Genomic DNA, 20,624 nt, shown 5'->3' with positions numbered 1-20,624 from the left:
GATGTTTTCTGCAGCAGGAGTTGGGCCTCTTGTGCAGCTACATAGCAGGGTCGACACAAATGTTTATGTGAACCTCCTTCAGCAACATGCAATACCTTCACTGCAACTGTCTCCCAATCAGCTGCAATTTTCATACAAGACAATGCCCCCTGTCACACTGCAGAACAGGTTAAGCAGTTCCTTGAAGCTAAGAATGTTGAAACAACGAAATGGCCAGAGTCCAGATCTTAACCCCATCGAGGATCTCTGGAATTTCCTTAGTGGCAAAGTAATGTCTAAGAAACCCACTACAGTTACTGAACTGTGGAAGAGACTGAGTCAGAATGGATCAAGATCAAACCAGAGCAATGTGAGAAACTAGTGATGTCCTGTGGGCACAGATGTGCTGAAGTCATTCAAAGCTGTGGCCTCTACACTTCCTGTTCATTTTTTAATCTTAAAGAGGAAAACATTGTGTAAATCTTCTCCTCTGACACAATGGTTACTGTTCTCTAATTTTAATCACTGTTTGTTTTTCACAAAATAAAGGTTTTGGTTGAAGTGCCTTGGTTAAAAAACATGCTAGTTCAGCAGTGGTATAGACAGCTGTTATTCTATTAAATTCTGAACATAGAAAACAACAAGTTAGTTTACCGATCAATATATATATATTTATACACACTGTGTGGATATATATATATATATATATATATATATATATATATATATATATATATACACACACACATATAAATCTGCATTAATTGCTGGAGCGATTACTCTAGAGCACAAATCAAACCACAAAAGTATAATAACCGGTAGCACATTCCAAAGTTCACTGAGGATATAATGTTGATAAATATACATAAACCCATCTCAGTTTTAGCCTCTGGGTCAGATTTTCTTCAAGTTATTGGAATAGAATAGAGGATGGAAAAAAATCTCAATTATATAACCAGTGCTGATCAGCCTACAGATAGCCGCCCACCTGGGGCTACTTCATCATCCTCCACAAATATTGACAGATTTCTTGTCTTTTTTCAACATTTCCAAACGATATGAAGCTTGTATACAAATCATTTTCTTCCCAGCTGTTAAACACCCAAAAATCCCCCGAAAGACCCCCTTTGCATATGTTTCCAGGCACTGTAAGGCTCAGGATGTGTGATAAAGTGGATTTGCGGCTGTGTCTTTAGATATCTGCTGTCTGGATATATTCTGTATCTGTCTTTTAATGACACCCGTATCACTGTCTGTTCTCTGTAACTCACCAAGTTTGCCTCTGTTTTTTTGTTCTGGCTGCATTGAGTCAACAACACGTTTCCCTTTTAATGAATTCATAAACATGCCCAGGAGAAACACATGCTTGACCTATGAGAAGGTGAATGGATTGTCTGAGAAATATTGACAGGTTGTCCTAACAACTGAAAGCATCCTGAGGAGTCATGCGCTCCTAATCAATTGCTTAAATGAGTAAAGAGGCAATTATGTAGCCTCCTGAGATGCTCCTGTTACTGTACCAGCCTTTAAATACCACGGGTCGACTGTACCTCTATTTACGACACGCACATTTGTGAACTGTTCCTCATTTACAGGCGGTAGTAACACTCTGTGGGGATGAAGCTTGTGAACCGGAGGGTCACTGGTTCAAGTCTCTATACAGACCAAGTATGGAGTATGGACTGGTAGCTGGAGAGGTGCCACTGCTGAGGCGCCCTTAAGAAAGGCAACAAACTCTCAAACTGCTCCAGGGGTGTTTCAGCCCACTATGGCTGACCCTGAACGATGAACCATCTGGAAAATAGATGTGCGATGTGGTATAGGAGGTATATGGGAAGAAATACATTTCATTTTAAGCATCTTTCCTTTCTTTCTTTCTTTTACTCAAATAAATGATTGGCATGCATTTACATAGATATTTGGGGCAAGTATGTGATCACAAGTCCAAGTCAAGTCTCAAGTCTTGAAACTAGAATCCAAGTCAATTCTCAAGTCTGTGGTCACAAATCCAGGTCAAATCTCAAGTGTGTGGTCCCAAGTCAAGACTCAAGTCTGTGGTCACAAATCCAGGTCAAATCTCAAGTGTGTGGTCCCAAGTCAAGTCTCAAGTCTTTAAACTAGAGTCCAGGTCAATTCTCAAGTTTGTGGTCACAAATCCAAGTCAGATCTCAAGTGTGTGGTCACAAGTCCAAGTCAAGTCTCAAGTCTTTTCATAAGTCCAAGACAAGTTTCAGGTCTCTGCCACAAGTCTAAGTAAAATTTCAAATCTTTGTCATAAGTCAAAATCAAGTCTCGAGTGTGTGGCCACAAGTCCAAGTCAAGTCTCGAGTCTTTGAACAAGAGACCAAGTCAATTCTCAAGTCTGTCATCACAAACACAAGCATTTGCGTAGATATTTCGGGGCAACTGCCCTGACTCCAGGAGCCCAGTAAGCTCACATGTGAAGTCACAAGCCCAAGTCAAGTCTCAGGTCTCATATGGTTGTAATGAGCGTTCTATCATCTGCTGCATGCTGTGCGGTCTACACTGCATAGCTAGATCCAAGGAATTCAAAGCACACACTGTATCATCATTTCGATTTCTATTAGCATACACTATCAGCACTGATTATTTTTTCGGTGTATGATCATTTTAAACAGGCTATTGCAATGCAATATGAAAAAGAAAACACCCAGTTAAAGCACAAATGTGCATGATAATAAGGGAGGGAGTAACGTTTACTTAATGTTAATGCGGCAAAAATATAGGAATGAAAAACAAAATAAAGTTTGTTCATGAGTCTCGAGTCCGAGTCGAGTTACAAGTCTTGATCTTTCCATTTGCTTATTGCAAAACTTTTCTATTTGCATCACTAAGGTACAATATCAAATGAACCCTGCATTATACCCTAATGTTCAGTTGCTATTGTTCTCACATGCTGCATGGAAGTTATTGCGTTTCATCAAATAGTAGTCTTGCAGGGTTGGTTTCTGGGTCTCTGTGTAAAATAATGAAGCAACCATATTGTATAGTGATAGACTGATAAATTGGGCAGCTAAATGCCATTTTTAGATCATTGGCATCGGCCAGTGCTTGCAGCCGAATTTTGCCATTTTACGGGCAGAGCTCAGTGTCACCCTAGCAAGCCTTAAACCAGAGCTCGCAAAACTCCTCCCGTTGAGTGAAATATTTAACAGATTTTTTTTTGAAAATGATGCTTTTCGTTAGCATTTTCAAAACTATGCTGCAAGTTATAACCTAAACTATACACAGACTAAGCAGAGACGATGCAGGTAAAAACAGGGTTGAATAAATGTCAATTTAAGTTCATGTTATGTCTCATTTTTAATTATTGTTAAACTTCTGTATCTTATCTGTGACAACATCATATAGGCATTATATCGGCTATCGGTTGCAGTAAGGTCCTTGATGTGAATAATCTGTGGTGAACTGTGGCTGTATGTATTATTAAAGGTGGAGAATGAGCAGAACACCGCAATGTAGTATTTCAAGATCATAGTCGCAACAACAACAAAAAAATCTGGCAGTTGGGTTGCCAGGTTCGTTGCCCAGTAGCCTACAGGAGATCATCCCCTCTGGCAAATTATTGCAGAAGAGTTTGACTGACAGTCACCATTAGCCGTTACTGTTAGCCATTACAGCTAAGTAAACATGAAAGTTAGCTTAGCGATCAAGGATAAACGTAGCCATTTGGGTGTGCGTTTTTTGGGTGTGCTTGGCCTATATTGACTCCGGTGTTTGCCCGTCTCCAGTCACTCAGCTGCAGGATAGTCAAACTCCATTTCACCCAGTGCCCACAGTAGCTGCACCCAACAACAGACAACCCTGGCAACCCCCAATGCCCAACACTATTGGCTGCTACAATGGAAACAGAACGTGACAGCACTTAATTATCAAACCTGTCACATTGTTTTTAAAATATTAAATATATAAAATTCAGACTAAATATATTTTTTATGGAAAAGCAATACTTTCATTAATGTACCTCTCAAAACGCCCTGTGGGTGTATTATATATATATATATATATATGTTCTAAATACAGCTTTTAATAAAGATTCTACACATCTTCGCCCTGTTAAAACAATTTCCTTACTAATTTTTTCAAGTTTTTCAGGAAACACAAAACAACTTCACCAAAAGTGAAGCACACTTGACATAGTCCATTATCTTAACCCTCCTGTTGCCCTCAAATTTTACTAACACCATTTATTCTAGGGGTCAATTTGACTGTAGCAATTTAAACATCTCGAAAATGATCATAATAATTTTGTGACTCAAGTTAAGTCGGGTACTTTATGTATTTATTTAACAAAATGAAAAATATTACTGATGTTAAATTGCATGGAGGGATTTCTGTCTGTGTGTTTTAAAGTAAGTCTGTTATTTTAAGTGCTATTTTGTGTTATTTGTAACATCTGTAATGAAAGTAACGGCCGTTTCAAGGACAGTAGCGTGGATTTGACCTCATATAATATTTGAATTGTAAAATAGACGATAATAATAATGATTAAATCACCCAGATTATCCAACTGACCCAAAGGAACACCGATGCGACAAGTACATGTACGATAAGAACAATAAAAGAATATATATAATCATGCCAATTTTAGTTTTTTTATGAGTTGTCCCCATAAAATTAGGAAAAGTCATAAATATAAAGCAAAAAAATTATTACACAACATTATTTAGAGATGTTAAACATTAAATGGGGTCAAATTGACCCTTAGGAGAACAGGAGGGTTAAAGGGGTAAGATCACGTGATCTGATCAACCGATGGTGTGGGCGATTTACCACAGGTGGCCAGTGTCATGAGGAGATGATTTAGGGAAGAAGAAAAAAACAATTTGATAAAAATGACTATTTTAACAGTGTGATGTTATTCAACCTTTAACATTACATACAAACAAACTGGATTTGTCCGTTTTAACGGTGGCTGATACCACATGCAGGCATTTTGTTTCTGAATTGCCGCCCTCGTGCATGGTAACTTTATGCTAATGATATGGTAATAGGAGCTTTCAGCACCGCGGACAGCTCCTGCGCGTCGCCCCGCCCCTTCCACCGGCTGCATCTCGTCTCGCTCGGCGACCAATAGCTCGGGCTCCCTCACTTCTGTGCTGGATACAACGGAGTGAGCCTCAGAGAGCCTGTCCGCCCAGAGAGGAGAGGGAACCGCACACCGGCTGTGATGCTGAACGGGGCTCTGTTGGCTGAACAACACTTCAATGGGATAAAACCTCCCCAGTCACATCTCACCGCTCATTGCGTCGTGCGCCGCGAGGACTGAGACATGCTCTTGTAAGCGCCAGCGCGAATGACATTATCGCCCGCGAGTTTGCTTCAAAGAAACACCCGGCGGTGCCCCGACCTGGACGTTGGACGTTGAGCAAGTTTTGTTTTGTTTTTCTTTACTTGAATCACATTTGAGTCGTTTACTCGGAGCCCGAAGCCCTGGACGAAATGGAGAGCGAAAAGTACTTGCCGGAGCTTATGGCAGAGAAGGAGACGCTGGACCCGTCTTTTCAGCACTCCATGCGGCTACTGGATCAAGGTAAACGTCCGTGGTTAAGTACTGGAGTAAACAGTTTAGCCGTGTGGAAGCAGCTCGAGTCCGCACCTCACTGTCCAGGTTTAACGCTTGGTGTTGGGCTGTAGGCTACATGACTCCACCAGCACGCCTACTTCCAAGTTATAAATAAGAGGTTTGTGGGTCTACTTACAATTTCCTGTTTGGTCACACTAAAATAGCGGGGTCCTGTTTGCAGCATGGCTGTTGTGCAAAGTTGTTATGCAGCAAACGTGCCACCACCAGCCTTCCGGGGTGTAGAGACCAGTGCAAAAGGGGTTCAGGTTTGACTGCACCTGCTTTGTTACTCAGCCCAGAGGCAGCAAACTTTTCTTTTTAATTGGACAGGTTTGGGAAATGAGACCAAACATGGAGGGGTTATTACATTTTGCAACTGTAAATTGGGATTTTTCTGCAGGTTTTGATCTGGCACTAGTTCCAATGATTGATAGAAAAATATCAGACAACTATTTTGATTATCGGATAATCTTTAAGCAATTTAATGCAAAATGGCAGAAAATGCTCTTTTCAGCCTCTCAAAAATGCCGGAATATGTTCTGGACAGAAAAAAAGACATTTAAAGACATCACAACTTGGACCTTGAGAAACTGGAATGGACATTTTCACTCTTTTTTGACATTTCAATCAATTAATTGAGAAACTAATCTGCAGATGAATCGATTCATCTTTACTTGCAGCTGGAAAAACCGATGGCAAAGTTGATATTTGTACTTATTTTAGATGGCGTATCGTAGCCAACAGTTCAATGATGGAAGCAGTGGTGAAACACCACCTGACATCCCAGTTTGTAGGCTGCAGTCATCTCTATCCCATGCAGACATGCGTAAGCTGTAGGGGAATAATCACACTCTTATTCAAATTAACATGTGTTTCCTCCTTTGATGAAGTGGACGCGACTGAAATGGAATTTTGAACGGCTGGGGCAGCAGCAGCACTCGCAGACGCTTTAATTAATCCGTTGCACAGCCTGCTTTGAAGCTGTCGGAATTTTTGCTCTTCCTCAGACGCAGCCCTGTGAAGCCCCTCGTGTGGGAAGTGCACTTTTGAAGCATCGAAGTGCATCCTTCAAGCACCACTCATGAGCTTTGTCTAGAGTCTAACCGAGTGCTGTTGGCTTTAAGGGGATCAGACAAGGAGCACTAGTCTGTAAACAGCCCTGCTGCACTGTAACTAATTCTATTGAACCCCTCAGATGCAGCTCCTGCACCAAGCTGTTTCTATTCAGACAGCAATGTCCCTTCTAGCTGATGCCTCCCAAACCTGGCACCTCAAGGGGCCCCTGCAAAGTGAAGCATGACTGAATTTTACTGTCACTGGAGTTTAGTTTGGTAACAAACAGAAAGACATCTCTGGATATTCTGTCACCTTCTGAACCTTTGATATGACTACACCTTCATTCTAAACCTATTCATAATTGATTCATCTGCTGACTTTTTTCTTCAATGAACTAAGTGAAATAGTGAGAAATGTCCCTTACAACTTCCTAAAGCCCAATGTGATGTCCTCAAATTGCTTTTTTAGTCCGACCAACAGTCGAAGGCCCAAAGACTTTCACTTTACAATAATATAAAAAATTAGAAAAGAAGCAAATCCTCACAATTGTTAAGCTTGCATGAGGAAATGTATAATATAATCAAATTAACTAAATTACTTAATCTCAAAGTTACTATCTCAGATGATCATGAATGCAAAAGCCTCTCTCTCAGATCAGAATCAGATTGAATTTTATCATACGGGGTTTTGTGGTCAAATTAATACCTTATTGAATTTGTTGGGAGAGAGAGATTGGCGCTCAGCTGTGTCCTTAGGCGGCCTACTATTAAAATCCTTGTAATGTGCTGGTTGGTAAAAATGTGGCACATTCCCCGCTGTAGTGTAGGTAATTACATTTGTAAAACTCAACTTTGATAGTATATTATCAATTTTCCATAAAGTGATGCGTCAAATGAAATGCTTCTGCTTGCAGAATCCCTGTCTTCTGATCATTCAGTGCATGTTGTAGTATGTAATGTACTGGCGTCGACAATATCCTCTGTAGGTTGGAGTCTTGTTTGAAAGAACAGACTTAGGTTAATGCATCTTTCACTCAGCTCATTCATATAAAGTAAGGTAAAACTCTCTCTAGTCTGTGAGGAAGATAAAGCAGTGTTTTACTCAGCACTTTTGTATTATCAGCTAGTTTCGTTACTCAAATCTGGGTCACACATATTCCCTCACTGATCTAAGACCGGAGCACTGAATACTTAATGTCAGGTTGAAAGACTGACCACTTCCTTGACAGCAGAAGACCTTGATCCATACTGCATGTACTCTGTAGAGTTATAGCAAATATTGCCCATTCCCTGAAATTGAATGGAAATGATGGAATACTTAATGGAACACGAGACAGGACAAGCCAAAAAAGAACTTAAATGTTCCCTCTGTGTTCCACAGTCAAATAGTTCTACCTAACACAAGTTCTTGATGTAACACTTCCAATAAAGTTAGTTAGTGATATTGCTGGTGGGGGCAAAGAGTTCAGTTGGACACCATCGCAAGCGGCAGAATTAATCCGTGACATTTTATGAAGTAAGCAGAACTCTGCGGTGCACAAAATTTGGCCGAAACAGTCTGCCACAACTCCAAAACTGTAAATACTGTTATCTCTCTCTTACACAACAGATGGAACACGATGCAGCTTAATAGAGCACTTCTTCTGCCATCTTGCTGATGAGTTCTGGACTCGATTATGCAATTGGCAGGGGATCCAGGCAAAAGAGCTAGAGTAACTAGAGTTACTGCGCGCAAACAGAGAATATGAGATTACTCCAAGTCTGGAGAGACTTCCATTCAGGAGAAATTAGGGGGAGCATTGTGTTCGAAGCTCTGGGACAGGGCGGGCTGCTTTGATAAGTTTGGGCTATTCGCAGAGCTCTTATCCCGCAAGGACCATATCTCTGCCCCTGTGACAAGCCTCATACAGTCGGCAGCAGACACTGGGAGCTGGAGAAATATCTTAAGCCAAAATAAGAAACAAGCAGGACCAGCAGTCTACATGGAATGAAAAATCCTCAGCAGCATACTAATGAAGAGCTTCTAGGTATGGAAACAGCTCGGGTGGCATGAAGTGCACCTGTTATTTACATAAAATCAGTCCTACCCTACAGCACATGGGGGCACAAGGGCTGCAAGTAACACTTATCTCCAATATTTATTTATCAGTTATTTTAAATTCTTTCTTGACCTTAGAAACAGTAGGATGAAAAAAAAACCTTAACTTTAGGGATATAACTTTATAATTTAAAACGACCATTCTAAAGTCAGAAAAAAAATATTAAATAGCCCCTCTACAAGCCTTTTGTCCTTAGCAAACTAGCCTATTGTTGTTGTCTTCACAAATGCAGAATGTAGAAAACATGCAAGCATAGAGAAGCATCTGACAAATAATGTGGGAAAGAACTGTGGATAAAAGTGAGGCTGTTTGCTGCTTTAAATTCAACAGCCGTGTTCCCTTTTCCCATCCAAATAACTCTGTATATGCAAGTTTTTAAAAACTGCTAAAAATAGGCAATAGACTCCTTTCCCACTGCCAGATGAGTATGCCTTCACGTCACGTATGTGCTGGAAAACAGGATTAGTAAACCCTCTGGAAGCAGCAAGGAGGCTAATGACAATGCTATAGGGGTTACTTCTTCTTTAATGTCTGTTACTTATGCAGTCTCTCATTCAAACTTGGTGCCGACCAATGTAGAACGATGTTCGAGCGCAGCTTCTGGACAGAATTTGTAGATGAGATGACAAAGAGTCGTAGAAGTTACAAACACATCATAGCATCATGCTGGAAAAGGGGTAAAAATAAGAATGTTCCAGTGTGTTATTTGTAGGGCCGCCCCCAAATAGTCGACCAAGCACTGGTCGACCAAAAAACATTAGTTTATTGCTCGCAGGAAAAAAACAACCCCAAAACACTTTGAGCTGTGTCTTGTCAAAATTATTCATTCATTCATTTTCAACCGCTTGTCCCTGTCGGGGTTGCGGGGGGGCTGGAGCCCATCCCAGCTGACATCGGCGTGAGGCAGGGTACACCCTGGACAGGACGCCAGTCTATCGCAGGACACATAGAGACGAACAGAGACAGACAACCATTCACACCTACGGGCAACTTAGTCATCAATTAACGTAACACATGCATGTCTTTGGACTGTGGAAGGAAACCGGAGGAGAACCCAGAGAAAACCCACGCGGGGAGAACATGCAAACTCCACATAGAAGGGCCCCATCTGGGATTTGAACCAGGAACCCTCTTGTTGTGAGGTGAAAGTGCTGACCACCACACCACAAAATTAAGTGAAATTATCAGTCGTCAACGACCAAGATGACCTACCACCTTAAACATGTAAATAAGTTAGCCTAGCTACCTGCCCACATTCCGACAGTCTCCTTGCTGATTTTTTCGGACACATTCAGATTTAGAATTAATTAACAGGCAACAGACTTATAGCGTACAGCTGTGTACACTCAAATAATGGTTATTAATTATGTTGAATCATGTTATTCTCTCGCCTAGGCCATACTTGGGTGTGTCTGTGTGTGTGTATATAAATATATATATATATATATATATATATATATATATGCGTCGACTAATCGCTCGAAATGACAACCACCATTTGACCAAGGGCAGCTCTAGTTATTTGTCCCATTAATAAATACCAAATAAATGGTCCCCAATAAAAACAAAAGAAGAAGAAGAATTCCTTTATTAGTCCCGCAACGGGAAAATTAAATTTTTTCACTCTATTATTGTTATTCATGTTACCGACACAGGCCCGAAATACACACGTAGGACCTATATACATGCAATTAATGGAGAGATGTTAGAGCAAGGGGGCTGCCAGTGACCAGTGCCCAGGAGAAGAACTGGCACCTCTCCAGCCACCAGTCCATACTCTATTGATGGTCCACACAGGGACTCGAACCGGCAACCCTCCGGTTCCCAGCCAAGTCACCTACTGCCGAGCTACTGATGGGTGATAATGGGTGTTTTGTCCAGTGGGAAAGGGGCTTTACACTTACATTAGCTTTGGCTTTACACTAACATTAGCTTCTCACTCAAATGAGGCAAGTTAACCGAATAGCAGTAATTCATTTAGGATTAGTTTAGTCTGTGTTGAAACGTTGTTTAAGCTGTAGCTTGTGAACTAGCTTCATCTGGTCATCATCCATGACGATTGTGAGATGCTGTTTAAACCTTACGTTAGTCATTTTGGTCAAACTACTTCATCATGATGAATTCATTTATTTCTACTTGAAAAATAATTCCATATTAAATTAAATAAAACAGAGAAAAGCAAGTTTATGTATGACTTAACTGATTAAGAGACTCACCACACCAGAATACAGTATACCAATAAGCTGATGGGCTCAGGTGTAGTTAACCATTCAATCTGCCCATGGTAATAAGCAGTTAATACAGTTAAGAAGTACACAATGTGCTTGTTGTTAATTTAAAAAACATAATTCCTTATCATCAAATATCAATACAATTTATTCACAAAACCGATATCATTGAAAGAAGATTATTATTTATTATCAATTATACATTTCACCAATGCTGAGTCCCAATATCCCTGCCTACATGTAATGTGAGTAGCCTTCTGCTTTTTCTGATTCAACTTTCTGTACAGGAAGCAGGATAATCAATTACATTTAGCTTCATGGTTTTCAATTACAATTTTGAATGTAATGTATGTCATCTCTCCGTTTCACCCCCACATCATGCAGACATAATGTAAAAAGCCATTATTATGATTATTGTGATTATCACAGCTGTTTTAGAAATATTTTAAATAGATCTCCCCTTGCTTAACAGTATAATGAATATTATCTATGGGTGTCCTTAAAGCAATTTCAGTCAAAAGCAACTGGACTTGGTTATTAATAACCAAGGATAACGATGACCTGGACAAATGAGAACATTCACAGGCTTATCTATGGGTGAAAACGCTGTGTAAACAACAAGACTTATAAAATGTAAAATCACTGCCTGCACCAGATGTATTGTGTTTGTTCAGTATGTGGATGTAGAGCAGTGTGCAGCCCACTCTGAATGTTTCAGGACCTCTAGCCCAGTTTGGACGTTGTAACCTCAGTGCTGCACACACACTCTGTATCTAGTGCTTTTTAATTGGATCTTCCACAGCAGGAGACCAGCACAATGTTTGCATTGCATTAACAGCCTTAGCTGCTAGCTAACCACAAAGAAAAACAACAACAAAAATCATACCTTATCTGCACAGTAACCTTATTTCAGACATGATGCCCCATCGTTAATCCATACATCTCCATCTCATCAACAGAGCAGAAGGGTATTTTTAGTCTTGCTTGAGTTGCCCCCGAGTGTGACTAGTTCCTGGGTTAGAATGCCCAGAAGTGAACAGAAATAAGCTTTGGCGTGGGATCAAAGGCAGTGATATCGTTTTGTTGGAGAAACAGTGCTTGATAGTGATAATGATCTGAGAATCTGCGGCTGGCCGACATGCTGAGCCAAACAGTGAGGTGTAGGCGCAGCCACAGCTCTGAACCTGTCATAGGCCGAGAGCTGATGATTTGACCTGTACATGTAGTGAACTTGCAAGTGAACTGTAAGAGGGCATGCTGAGGAGCTCCAGCGACCTGATTTGCATTCAGAGAAGCAGTGGTAGGCTGCTGAGCAGCGCCGTGGCTAAGAGGTGTTTGCAGAGCTCCTTCTCTGCTTTGCTGCAGCTCTCACTGGAATCCAGGGGCGAAATGTAGGCCAGGACTATCACAGGCAGATCCCAGCTATAAAACCTAACAGCACCTCCCTTACAGACGCCACGAGTCACGTGCTTGCATTGATTTCACTGCTAATGTTGGATACATGTTCTCACTCGTCATGGCCGCAATAAAGACGCTGTGATTGAGCTCTTTCTTCACTCAGATACAGCACTTGATCGTCTCTATAGAGGTAAAATGTCGAACCAGGAATATTAACTGGAGTCATCTGTTTTCCTCTGCATGTAAACAAACAGACAGTAGTTGTCAATAAGAAGTAATTAAATGTTTTATAACCACGCTGGAAGCAAGCCATGTGCAGTCATTTACAACCTTCACCTGGATGAGCAAAATTGACCCAGTCTAGCTACTGGAAGGTATCCAGAAATTTGAAAAAATATGGCATTTATACAATAAACAATCAAAATCCTGGCATGCTCTGTGTATATGCTTAAAGCTGCACTTTTCAATATTTTTACACAAACAATGGATCAAATGGGTTTTGGTAATTTGGCCCACTCCTTTGTTTCACACTCACCACTCCCATGATCCTCATCCTAATGAATTTCTGATGAACCCAATTTAGACAACCTGCCCAGCACCACACTGCTGGAAGACACAGGTAGTGACTATCTCGTAGATACAGTAAAGCAACTAGCAAGGTAAAGATATATATCAAATGTATATATCTCTCAGGACTGGGTGTAGAGCACGACATAGGTCGAGAGAGAGCTCGGGCATACATTCACCTGGTTGCCAGAAACTCAACTCCAAATGAATGCTAATTGTGCTCTGTGTTTGCTGGATGTGTAAACAGGCAAAACACATTCTCCTTTTGTGTTGTCCTTGTACTTGTCCTTGTCCCAATGAGAAAATAAGGACTTTTTTCTAATTTTAGACAATTTTACAAGGCAGAAACATTAAACAGCAAGACAACATTAAACACTGATGCACTTATAGTTATTTATACTTTTCAAACTAAGCTTTTGAAAAAGTAGTTGTAGAACTGTATTCTATATGCTTTAGTTCACAGATGCTTTACATTGCAAATCTGAGCATTCTGAATGTATTTTGAACAGTAGTTTTAGTATTCAGTAACATGTCACTGTTTCGGCCTCTGGGACCCGTTTTGTGTTCAAACTCCTGTTACAAAGTCACACTACAAATCAGAAGTGATTAATTGCATTTATTTATTTCCATCTGTTGGTTTATTGCTGTTTTCTTGCATCTTCCATCATCGTCCATGCAATCCCTTCGCCATATTGCGCAGGATACAGTCTCCACCTGGCACAAAGCTTGCCCTGGGCTCAGCTTTTTGATTTAATGTTGAGACTGTCCAATTCCCATGTTGAACATGCTGCTCTGGTAAATACTGCAATCATATTTCAAATGCCACAAAGATGTGCATTTTCCTCCTCCGCCTGCATCCATACATTGCTAAAGGCCTGCCTTGAGCTGTCTGCTAGGACTCCTATCCAAGAGGATACTCACAATTAAAGCAGCCAGACAGGGCAGCTTAAATAATGCAAACTGCACTTGTTTAGGCAGGAGTTTGCTGAAAGCTGATATTCCCCTGTAAGGAGATCATTTAGATATGTGTGTTGTAATGTATTTGGCACTGCTGGGTGTGGTTTTATATGTTTTGATATAGGTGTCAATAAAAGGCGTTTTTGATACCTTATTCTTTAGGTTTTTTCATTAAACCCCTTTTCTTTAATTAAACAAAGAAAGACACAATTATCAAATGTTATATGTAATGTCTAAACCCAAGCAAACTCTGACAAGGATGAAGATTTTCAGAGACTGTGTTGTCGTGTATTTGGGAAAGATGGAGTTTGTTATCTTCTCTGTGAGGCGTCACAAATTTGGCGACATTGCGATGGCGGATGCGGTCTAAATCGTTCTTGCTCTAAATGCTAACAGGACTGTTTACATGTTAACAGGTTAATATACTAATAACTATTCCATTATATCGAGGAACAGAGGTGCCAGAGGGCTGTGAAACGATCGATGACCATTGTAGCCTTTGGTTAATAGCCAACATGCCTTTAGGGTTAGGGTTATATTACCACCTGTTGGTTTGACATGCTTTTGACAGCTCTTTAAAATGTTTTTTGCATTATCATTTGAATGGACATTTATTTTAAGCATTGCTTGTGTGAACATATTTTTTAGAATGAAGGAGAGAAAAACTGGAAAAAAATACGAAGGGTTGTCAAAAAAAAAAATCAATCAGACATTAATCCATGCTAAAAATAAGTATCAAATTAGATACTATCTTGTAGCATTACTTTTGCTGTCAACAGTGCGTCAACAGCCTATTTTCCATGGTAACAACTCTGAGCTGGCAGAACACAGCCAGGGCTGCTGCTTGAGGACCTTTGCTACCAATTTTAGTTAAAAATTAACAAAGCAAAAGTGCCATTTGGAAGTTTTTAATATATGAGGCTAACGACTAATAATAAACAGTAATGTTAAAGGCGGAGCCTAATAGCTAACATTATCAGTCATGTCTGTCTACGCTAAGATTCGCTATTTTACAGGTTGACACAATAACGCGTCTGAAAAGTCAACCAGCAACAAGACAGAAACAGTGGCAGCGTGCTATACCAACTCTATTTAATAAGCCGTAGCTGAATACGCTAGCATGGCCCAGATCCAACTGAATCCAAGGTTATGTGTTTTCTTTGTTTTTGCACCACCTCAGACAACTCTTTAAAAGTGTTAATATCGCCTTCATTTTTTTTCATAATTTTCTCCCTGTGTTATGGAAAATGGTATTGAGTATCAAGTATTTTTCTGTGTATCAGTATCAACTTTGAAATTCTAGAATCGTGACAACCGTCGACCCTAGAAACATTTAATTGAGTACCAGGAGAGGACAGACATTGAGAGGAGCCCATGTCATCACCTCAACAATACAGCACTCTGCCTCAGCCTTCCCCACAACACTTATAGATCCATTAATCCTCATTTTAACGGATGATAATTTGCTCCGCACTGCTGCCCAAGACAGAGCGCAGGCAGACTAGGATTACACTGGATTAGTTTGAAAAGCAGAAGAAACCCCCAGACTGTATCAATCTGTTTACTGTGCCTGAGGCTGAGAGACAAAGGGAGATGGGGATGGAAAAGACAGAGAGGGTAGGAGTGGGTTGGCAGGGCTGCAGAAAAAGTAAGAGTCTCTTTCCCAAGGGAAAAGGTTATCTGTAAGGGGATTGTACCAAAGTCGGTTACAAAAGGGAAAATGCAATCTGGTGTGTGCGCGTGTGTGTGCACGTGTGTGAGCGCGTGTGTGAGCGCGTGTGTGTGCGCGTTTGTGTGCGCATTTGTGTGCGTGTGCGTGTGCGTGTGCGTGTGTGTGTGTGTGTGTGTGTGTATGGAATAATGGCATGGGAGTTGAAATAGAAAAAAAGTGGTTATGAGACCGATGTCATGGATGCGTTTGTGTTAAATTAATGAAAAAATCACATATTCATAAATATAGAAACTCCCAGGCTACTGTTGACCCCTGCTTTCATAACATGACGCTCAATGTCTTCTTCTTTAACTACTGGTAAAAAAAAGAGGATCCCAAACAGGATTGGCACATCTCATCCATGCTCAAATCTCTGTAATGGCAGCTGCAGTGAAAGAAAGGTGTGATCTCCCACCTTCTCAAAAGAAAGCGTTGGTGTAAATTCATTGCTTGTTAAGTTTTGACAAGGTGGAAGCTCTCCAAAAAACATTACGCACTCTGCACACATATAGTAACATCTGTTTGTGTTTAATTTGTGTTTCAGATTCTGTAAAGATTCAGTATACGGCCCAGTTTCCTATTCTCTGCACTATTAGAGTAAACATTTGACTTTGCAGCTTGTTTCTACTTGAAGGGGTCTTTCTTTGCCCATACCTTGATCTCTCCGCGTCAGCCACCGCTTCCCTTTCCCTCCTCCTTTTATTTATGTCGTTTTGTGTAGTTGGCACCTCTACAGAGTGGATTGCACTGGATTAGCTTCTCCGCCTTCCCAACTGATCCGATCCATTTTGTGTAATCCAACTCAATTTAATTATGTTTATCGTTCCACCTCGCTGCAGCCGAGGAGCAGCAGCAGCAGCACACCTCTACCAAGATAAGCCCGGGGACCTTGTGGCTTTTTGCTGGCAGAGTGTCTGCCTGAGCCTGTTGCGTTATAAACAGATGGTGTAAGTCACCTACACTCTTGGTAAATACTGTGTTAGGTTTAATATTATGATTCTGAGCTCCCCTCAAACATCACTGGGACGTGGAAGAAAATAGCCAAGGTTGAAGATCATAACCTCTTTATGTTTTTTTGTTATAGGGATTTGTACAGTTTAGCAGATTCTCCATCCCTCACCTCCTTTGATGTTGGGAGAATTAATGTGCCCACTATACAGTCTTCATTATCCCTTCTGTGAGTCTGGTGCTTGGCGTTAGATATAAAAAGCTCACAATAAAAGCCTATACATGAGTTTTTCAAACACTCTTTAGTCAGTAGGCACAGATTTTCTTTCTTCTGAATATATCAATTATGCAGCCAAATACTTAACATTTAGTTACACGGTTAAATGTATTCATACCCTTTGGCACTGATCTCAGAACTTTTGTATCGGTGAGAAATGCCTCCACTCCTGTCTCAGACACTGGCAGTAGTCAACTGCACTGGGCATCAGATGTTACAGCCCAACGAGTTGTGAAGATAAAAGGCTCTGCTTTCTGTCTTAAATGTTCCCCTGTCATCTGCATCGCCTCAGTAAAAAACAATTTACTACCCTGGACTAATCTATTATTTTAGACAGAAAGTCTGTTTTGTATGAATTTTTTTTTTTTTTATTCAATATTTAAATTTTTAGGGGAGGTATGCTGAGACAAACAGCACTCTTCTCCAAAGGAGACTTGTTATAGCACAGCTTACAAAGAAACAATAAAATATTCACAGACTGTACGTCATGTAGAACATAGGGAAGAATCCCATTAGCAAAAAAATAAAACCGAAGCAGATTGCATTCTTTTGTCACCATAGACACATATTAAGTGCAATTTTGATGTAATGGAAAAGAAACAAAACATTTCCAAACGCCATCATTTTTTCATTAGTAACCATTAACAGCATTCATCTTCTTTCGTGCATTAAAACTGAAATCCCATTAAGTCATCCCTTCGCATTGTCAAAAATAATGTCAACATGTTTTTCAAATGTGTCATTTGTTTTTTTTACCTCAGGAAATGAGAGAGAAATGAAACAAACTTGTGCTGTAGCCAAAACGCCCCCCCAACCTCGTCAAACCCGGCTGCTAGGTCAGTGGCCTTTAGCTTCTGATACCAACGCTCTAGGCACCCTTTAGCCTCCGTGTGAGATGCACCAGGTTTTCAACTGCCTGGCCACGGCACTGTGAGATAACATAATATAAAGAGCGCCAAAGTCCACATAGGGAGGATAATAATAAAGGAGACAAAAGGACCTTCACCGGGAGACCGCTTACAGTGTCCCTGAAACCAAAGTCAACATTGACTTATTTGAACTTACATTACATAGGTCACCCACATAAGTTATGTAAGAAAAGTACTAATTTTAATGCAACCCACCTCTGAATCCTGACCAAGTAGTTTTGTTGCCTACCCTGCATGTTGAAAAATAATTCTTAATGGGTTACTAGAGGAAAATTAGCAGGTTGGTTCAAAGAGCTGAGTTGCCACACATGTATTTTTATGTTTGTACAGTAAGTTAGACAAGAAGGAGAATAAGCAGAAAAGCTAATGTGGGTTGCTGTTCAGTCTGTGGCTCTTGTGTTGTGTTGGCTGCTGTGTGATTGACCGTCAATTTATAGTTGCATTTCCATTCACCTGTTTTGATGCACATTTTCAATTCGCTCATAGATAAACTTGAATGGAAATGCCCTAATTTTGAAAAAGTCCTCAAATATCAGCGGTTTGCTAGATGAATTCTAGCCGCCACAGGGGCTAATGTCTCTGGTCCCTGTGGCTGGGTGGACCGCGGCGTGTGCCAGCTACCTACTTTTTTGTCTCATTTGTGGTCAACAGCGTGGCAAAGGGGATAAAACAAATAAAAATACATTAGATATATATATATAATACATTTTTTTTCACCTTTAAGTACGTAATCTTGCTGCATCCTCTTCTTCTGAAATGGTAAAATGGTTTTCTGACGCCACCTACTGTCTAATGGTGAACCAGCTCCTTGAAATAATCTTGTAACATTCAGTGGATGGAAGCAGCAAGTGATTCTCATTTTCTTTTGCAGATCTCTGTTTTTAAATTGGGTTAATATTTGCAATACATTTGGATGACACTTAACTTGTGATGTACGATGACATTTCTGCTCTATGCAAGTCTTGACTGACTGTATCTAAATAAGCTCTGCATATATTTAGACAGATATCTAACAGTATTCCGTCACTTGGTCTTGGAAGTATTTAACGTTGCGCTCACCTTTTGAAAGCAGAGAAAGAAGCAGGGGCTTTGGTTGCGGTGTGCATTAATCTTTAATGAGCTGGGGGTGGTGGGATGTCTGTAAATGAAAGTTCAGGGCATTTTCTGGGTTTGTGGAGCAGTAAAAGCTATCTTGTAACACACCAAGAGATGAGGAGAGATGGATGCTCATTTACCACCAGTGCCAAGAGACCCTTACTTGTGTCCTGCTGGGCTGCTTGCTTCGCTGTGTCCCCCGTCTCTATTTTAAGAGCCTGATATTAAAGCCTAATTGTGCTCACAGTTTTTAGGGCCAGGGTCTGTTTCTTCTTGTGCCTTTTTTCCTGTTGTACGGCACGCCAAGTCATTCAAAGTGAGATATACTGCAGGATTTGCCTGTTTAGAGTAGCTTACTGAATGATCTCATGGGCTCTTTTCCATTACTACAGCACAGTGACTAGAAGCAGCGTTCATACGTGTTTTTTGTCAGCCTGTTAGCATGTCACTTATGCTGCAATTGGCTGTAAAACTCATTCATTAAGTCTTATAGGCAAACCATAAACAAGAGGTCAAATCAGGCTATACGACCCTAATAACAAGCACAATTATCCTCTGTCCTCTGTAATAAAATCACACTCTTGCTGCTGTCTGTTTGACACTGCAACCGATGGCTGATATGCGCTCCTTCAGACTTTCGTTTGGCAGCACTTCTTGTTAAAGTTTGACCCGGGGTTTGCTCAATAAGAGGCTTGTTATGGTTTGACCTGGAAGTGGCTCTCTGTCTGTGTGCTTGTTAAATCTCTGTCTCTTTTTGTTGTTGTATGCTTCTTAATACTGAAGAAAACAACATTTAATTTAATTAATGTAGGAAACTAACAATACTTGAAGAAACACAATTGTTCCTTATAACACATAATTACTCTAGTTTCCAGAGCAGTTTTTAATTTCCTAGAAATGATGACAGTATTCAACAAGATTGGATGAGGCAGCTGCTTCACTGTAATCCATTAACTACACTTAATTCTATGGACTTGTTGCTCTGGTCACATTTGATGGATTTAAAGGAGCAGTGTGTAGGATTTAGGGGTATCCATTGGCAGACATGGAATCTAATATTCATAATGATTAGTGTATAACCATGTGAATCCAAGAAGCCTTGTGTTTCCGTGCTTAGAATGAGCCCTGGAGCAGAGTCCGCCATGTTGCACCTCTACGTTTCTACAGTAGCCCAGTTTGAACGGACAAACAAAACTCTGCCTCTAGACAGGGCCCTTCACATTTTGATCTTACCTGAAGGACATTGCTGGTTCTACTACACGCTTAAAAAAGGAGGGGTGATCAAAGGGCTATTAAGTTGGCAATTAAAATGAAATCTACAACCTCATCGCTGGAAGTCACTAAATGCTCCTCACCGCTCCTTTAAAATCATACAACTCATAGTTATGAATGGGGATGAATTTGCTGAGATAGCGTTAAACACTATTTGGTTTGATTATTTTCAGCTAGATTTTAAAGTGACAAGTAGCGGTGAAAACATGAAACAAAAATGCCGGAGGGTTGATTGATGAGGTTGCATTATTTTATACTTTCCTCTCCATCAGTAAGAAAAACAATCTCTCTCTCTATTTATCATTAACTATCAACTTCCCTACCTTGTCTTTGGCAGTCATTCATTCATTCATGCATTCATTCATTCATCTTCAACTGCTTGTCCCTATCGGGGTCGCTGGGGGGCTGGAGCCGATCGCAGCTGACATCGGGCGTGAGGCGGGGTCCACCCTGGACAGGACGCCAGTCTATTGCAGGGCACATAGAGACAAACAGAGACTGACAACCATTCACACCTACGGG

The 20,624-nt window shown here is 40.6% G+C and overlaps 1 protein-coding gene across 1 annotated transcript in view; it reads left to right on the top strand.

Moving 5' to 3' along the window:
• Positions 1-5,442: 5,442 nt before the first annotated feature.
• Positions 5,443-20,624, top strand: part of khdrbs3 (KH domain containing, RNA binding, signal transduction associated 3) — a gene marked incomplete at both ends in the record, with an annotated part of 114,820 nt that continues 99,638 nt past the window's right edge. The window contains one exon of the mRNA XM_083926235.1: positions 5,443-5,533. Within this exon, the coding sequence (XP_083782361.1) occupies positions 5,443-5,533 (91 nt within the window). The remainder of the gene's footprint in view (positions 5,534-20,624) is intronic.

The sequence above is a fragment of the Echiichthys vipera genome (genome assembly GCF_963691815.1).
Source record: "Echiichthys vipera genome assembly, chromosome: 13".
Classification (NCBI taxonomy): Eukaryota; Metazoa; Chordata; class Actinopteri; order Perciformes; family Trachinidae; genus Echiichthys; species Echiichthys vipera.
This window is presented reverse-complemented; position numbering and strand designations above follow the sequence as displayed.